Raw genomic sequence first — 6,017 nt, 5'->3', positions numbered from 1 at the left:
ATTAGACCAGCCCGAAGTGTGAATCCCCAGGTTTCCAAACCACTTGGGATAACGTCTGGGAGCCTATATACTTTCTCCGAAGAATAGTTTGCCAAATCCCATCCTCGGTAAGGAGCTTAAAAAGCCATTTACCCAGCAGAGCCGAATTCTTGACCTCTAGATCATGAACTCCAAGCCCGCCTTGATCTTTGGGACTACAAACTATACTCCATTTAACCAGTCGATACTTCCTTTTCTCGCTGTCCCCTTGCCAAAAGAATCTGGATCGATAATAATCGAGTTTGTGCAGAATTCCTTTTGGCAATAGGAAGAAAGATAACATATACAGTACCATATTTGTTAGTACCGAATTAATGAGTATCAATCTTCCTCCCAGGGACAGCAATTTACCTTTCCAGCTGCTAAGGCGTTTCTGTAAGTAGATATAAAGATCAAATAGAGAAGAATACACAAAGACCGTAAAACCATCAAGGTTACATAAGACACAAGTGACATGCTGTCACTGAAATCTGAACCAGACGTCAACAGTGGCCTACTAATGCAGGTAACACATGAAATCAGAACAAAAAGGAGTTATAGTCTTTAGTCATTGGTTCACGGTCATGTTGGGATCAACAGATTGATGATAAACCAAGGCTCTGGCCAAATAATTGGAGCAAGCTCATCACCCGGTCAGTGCTGCTTTTGAAATGGCATCAGTATTGCTGCAAATAAAATGGTGAAGGTTAGGCAACTATTCAGTTTTCACAGTACAAAGCATTTCAATCAGATTTTGGTATTTACAAACTGCTAAGCTGTGAATGTGACCCTTAGTACAAAATGTTTGCAACACTGGGCAAGACCAGTCAGGAGATCAACTGTGAAGAGCCTCAGTTGAGATGAACATAGAGTCAGACACTGTTCTCTGACCCAACAACATCATATATACCATATGTTTTTAAAACTGGGCGGGACCAAACATCAGGACATCAACTGTGAAGAGCCTAAGTTGAGGAGGTGAACAGACAATGTTCTCTGAACAGACAGTGCATATATGCTTTAACAACGGATCACATCATCATTAGTAACAAGTTTCTTGAAGCTAAGATTATCAATCCTACCATTACAGTTGTGCTTGTATGTCTGCAACGCATCCCAATTTCAGCCCATATATGCTTTAACAATGGATCATATTATCATTTGTAACAAGTTTCTATAAGCTGAGACTATCAATCCTACCATTTCAGTAGTACTTGTACTTCTGCAACACATCCCAATTCCAGCACGATGTTTGTAGAAAAAATGTTAGTAATTCTTACTTAGCATCTCAGTTCAGAGGAGATACAACCTAGAGGATTGTTTATTGTGCTTACTGCAAGTTCTTTTCCTTGTGCTTATTATGCATGACCAAACATGAAATGACTCCAAGACTCCACTTCAGGGTTGATACCATAGCACCAAAAGTCTTCTATAACAGAATCATTTAAATTAAATATCCAAAATGGACTCTCTAATTGTTATTTAGTTTTGACAACTCTCTACTTCAGGGTTGATACCATAACACCAAGAGTCTTATATAAGAGAACCATTTAATTATTAAATATCTAAAATTGATCTCCAGTTAAAGATCACAAGAAACAAATGTAAGATTTCATCTTCAGAATTAGTTCAAAAGCTACAGAAAAATGGTTCCCAAGTTTGAACAGGTTCATCAATGGAAGGGGTCCATCAAGAGCAAAGGACTCACTAATGCCATTGCCCAAACCTCAGCTCGAAAGATAACTGAGTTGATCAGCATTTGAGCTTTGCCCCATTGTTCCATGTAATGTTTAGGGAACGAAATGTATGCAAATTCATTTTTTCATTGAAATTTTAGGCACGAATTACCGTAAGTTTGGAGGATATGTAGCTGGCATGTGTAACATCGACATGGTATGTGTGTTAACATGTAGTTTGGGTGCAATCAAACATCATTCGAACCATTGAGATGCAGAGGCAAAAATAAGACCATAAGGAAGTACCACCTCACCTAACAGTCATCACATAAAAGGTGAAAGCGAAGCATTGGCATCTTCAGCGTCTCGACTGGGGAAGAATGCATGACGGAGAAGGCTTTTTTTGAGCTTATACGGAACAATCATCAGGCTCTGTTCAGGATACTGGAAATCCGACAACAACGTGCCCTCAGCGTCAGCATGAGCAATCCGGCTGAAATTGGAGACCAGCACGCCGCCGTCCTCACTCACAACCACCTCTATGAAACTGCGCCGCGCGGCCGAGAGGTTCATCTCCACGGCCGGCAATTTCAGCCTGAGCTTGAATTCCCACACCTCGCTGCCATAGTCCTGCAGCACGCGGATGTCGACTTGTGTCATGTCATCACTGACGCTGGAGAGGCCGAGCTTGCCGTCCATCTCGAACAAGGTGGCGGAGGCCAGAACATCATCCGGGGGCGCGGTCATCCACCGGAAGGACTCGGCCGTGGTGCTGAACACCATTACCATGTTGCTGCTACCGGTGATGTCCTTCTTTTTGACAGGGTAAAAATGCAGGCTTTCGTGGAGCAGGATGGAGGGGCGGTCAGGGGCGGTCTTGACAATGCCCTCCGCCAGCGCTTTCTCTTCGGAGGAAGACGCCGCCGGGCGGCCGATGCCCCTCGGCTTCCGAGACCCCACGGTGAAGACGGAGTAGGAGGCTTTACGGTTCCGGCTGGGCGGGCCGGTGCCGTGGAGTATCCTGTACTCGCCGGAAGGGCGGTGGGGGTAGAACCCGAGGAAGTGCGGGAAGAAGGGCTGGAGAAGCCACTGCCTGGTGGCCGGGTTGCAGACGTAGTAGTTAGCGGGGCTGAGGGAGAGGACGAGGAGGCCGTCGCAGGAGGCCCTGACCTGGAGGGTGGGGTGGCGGAGCGTGGAGACGGGCGCCAGCGCGGCGGAGCGGGGCGCGAGCGCGACGGCGCGGAGGTCGTGGCGGGCGAGCTGGAAGCAGGAGGCGATGGGGAGGGACGGCTGGAGGCGGTGGTGCGCGAGGAGGAGGTCGGAGTTGGACTTGGAGGTGAGGGCCTTGCGCCAGGAGCGGCAGACGGCGCGGCAGCGGAGGAGGGCCCTCGCTGGAAGGCGGGGCACGATCTCCCAGATGATGATCTCGTCCGGGATGCCGCCGCGGTGCTGCGTGGCCGCGGCGGATGCGCTCGCGGGCGCGGTCTCCGGCGGCGGCGCCATGTTGCTTCTAGGTCGAGTTGGTCGCAGTGACTGGGAGAAGAAGACTTGTCAATGGTGGTGGCGGCCAATTTGGGCTTCCTATTGGGCTCGCTCTCTGGCTGCGAATGAACAGTATCCTTCAGTATTTTTCCCAGGAAAAAAAAGATCGTGCTGCCGTCTGGTTAGATTTCAATAGCGTTGATGGTTCTACAATCTTGTGTAATCTTCTCTATCTGATCTTGTTATCTACTTTCTTTTAGGGACAGTGCTAGGAATTCCTCGGGGATCTGATTTTTCAGCCTCCTAGTCCATGTGCTGACACGTGTCCTTTTTGCTACCGGGTAGCAAAAATAATCTCGATTTTGCTTAAGTGTAGCAAAAAACGGTTCGTTCACGAAATTAAAAAAAAGCAAACTGAGCTCGCCAGAGACCTCACCGGAGACTCGCCGGAGACCTCGTAGCAAAAATTTATGCTACTGTAGCAAAACCAAACTTGCCGGAGATCTCATCGGAGCCTCTACAGCAAGATTTTTGTACTAAAGTAGCAACACCGAAAAAGAATTGTAGCAAAAAAGTTGTAATAATGTAGCACTGTTGTAGCAAAAGTTGGAGACCATCGGAGACATCGCCGGAAACTCCGTAGCAAAAGAAAATTACAACTGTAGCACCCACGCTCACCGCTGACAGCACCGCATACCAGCGTATGCAGCTGCAGCCCCCCAGCTCGCCTTGCAGAGGTGGGGCATGGGCGCATGACGGAGGGCGCCATGGGGAATACACGGAGAAACCATAGCTGGCCGGAGGTCAGTGGGTGCGGGCACGCATCGAGGACGTCCGCGAGCTAGGCGGGGCTCGACCGGTGGAAGCCAGCGGAGGCACCCCGGGAAAACAAGGCGGCCGGCAAAGTGGAGCCAGGACGCGGCTCCCGGAGAGGTGGAATCGGAGGTCGCCGGCGGTGGCGCCATGACTACAGCTCGCGGTGGCGCGCGGAGTCCGGGACGGAGAGCGAGCGAGGGATGAGCTCAGGAGCCTCGTCTCCGACTCCGGCCGGCGAAGCGCCAGCGGAGGCAAAAGCTCTCCTCTCCCTAGCGTCGGCAACCAAGCCCGCGTGAACCTCGCGATGGAGAAGATAAGAATAGGGTGACAGAGGTGGTGACATAGGCATCCCAAATGGGCCTGCCGAATATAGTACCCGGGGTTTATTGAAGGCCCACTACCCGAAGAATAAGAAGACTCGAGAGCCCAAGATGTATTTAAGGAAAAGATAGAGTTGTAATAGGAAGTGTTATTTGTAATCCGGCGGGATGAGTTAGAAACCATCCCGGACTCCGTAATCCTTGTATAGCACGAATCCCTCGGCTCCACCTATATAAAGGGGGGTCGAGGGACGAGAAGATCATCGAATCATTGTCTACAAACCCTAGTTTTCATATTCGTCGAGTACTTTTCGAGCTGAAACCTTCGAGATCTACTTGCCCTCTACTTCTAACTAAACCCTAGCCTATAATCCATAGGCATTGATAAGTTAATCCCTTGTCAATTGGCGCCGTACGTGGGAATTAGAGGCGTAAGGATCCGATCTCGATGGCACGTTCAAGATCTTCGACATCGTCAACCGGAAGCAACACTATGGATCAAGGTAAACGGATCGCTACTTGGTCTTGTTGATTTTGTTCCTCACCCACCCTCCCGTTTGGATGCATATGCGTATCTGGCGGAGCCCTTGGAGATGACGTTCGGAAGGTTCCACTTTCGCGTCGAGAAGGAAGGATCGTATCGTATCGAAATTCCGATTTCGTCGGGATCGTCGGCGGTCGATTCCGATCTTTCAAGCTATGCATCGTCAAGCGAGTCGGAAGAAGAAACTTCGGCAACACGTTACGTCGGCATCGAGCAAGAGAGAAACTCGCCAAGATCTTCGACGATGCATCGTTTGAGTCATCTGCGGACTCATATATAAGCGATGGCTCAAGCGATGTCGACGATTACGACTTCATCGACAAATCTCTCACGAGTGGGCAAGGTCTTCATCAATCTCAACAATGATGTCACCGAACCCAACATAGATCCGAGTACAAAATATCATCGGATTTATGCTATCGAAAATCAAGAGGAAACATCGGAGGCTTTCGACGAGTTGGGAAATCCTTTTGTCGATCCCTCGGATCTAAGGAGAGGTATGGGCACTAAATATGACGGGCCCACACCACGCGTCGAAGTCCAACTTCCACGGGCAGCTTGGGATAGAGCGGCAAAAGCCTTAGATGGTTCGGAGCCAATGACGACGACGGCTACAGCTCAAGAACTGCAAGCTTATCAATATAGGCTCGCACGAACCGCCGAGAAATAGAAAAACGAGACGACTGAGTTGAACGGGAGAAAGGAGGCGGCTTCGCATCCGGCGGGAGAAGGGCAGATTTAAGTAGACAATCTAGAGTTTCGGGTGATAGCCACGGGGAAGATCGGAACGAGAGGAAGATCAAGGTTACAACATATACCCGAGGCGAGAAAGAGAATACTTGGTTCAAAACCTCGACATGTCCTTTATGACGATAGATACAAGAGGAAATATTATCCCTAAAACACCGGAAGCTGGGTATATGGCGACACAAGCCTACATCCTCGCATCCAAACCACCCCGGGAGATCCAAGGGAGACATTATACAACATGGCACCGGCGAGGAGTTGGAGCTATGGGGACAGCATTCGTAGCAACGCCTCCCGAAGGAACGCCAAGGCAAAATAGTCCACGACCTGCGGCAGTAACGGCGGCAGTTCCTGAAGGACCAAGTGGAGCAAGAGACACAGGAGTACAAGCAAGGGTCGATAGAGCAAGGCAAA

The 6,017-nt window shown here is 49.5% G+C and overlaps 1 protein-coding gene across 1 annotated transcript; it reads right to left on the bottom strand.

Moving 5' to 3' along the window:
* Window positions 1-565: 565 nt before the first annotated feature.
* Window positions 566-3,197, bottom strand: LOC124673091. The gene is made up of 2 exons (XM_047209218.1): window positions 2,009-3,197; window positions 566-704 (listed from the first exon to the last, which is right to left on the bottom strand). Exon 1 carries the CDS (start codon window positions 3,195-3,197, stop codon window positions 2,019-2,021), a length of 1,179 nt encoding a protein of 392 aa, XP_047065174.1. The 3' UTR covers window positions 566-704; window positions 2,009-2,018.
* Between the last annotated feature and the right edge of the window lie 2,820 nt (window positions 3,198-6,017).

The sequence above is a fragment of the Lolium rigidum genome, chromosome 7 (genome assembly GCF_022539505.1).
Source record: "Lolium rigidum isolate FL_2022 chromosome 7, APGP_CSIRO_Lrig_0.1, whole genome shotgun sequence".
NCBI lineage: Eukaryota > Viridiplantae > Streptophyta > Magnoliopsida > Poales > Poaceae > Lolium > Lolium rigidum.
Note: the sequence above shows the minus strand (reverse complement) of the source record. Positions and strands in the feature narration are given on the sequence as shown.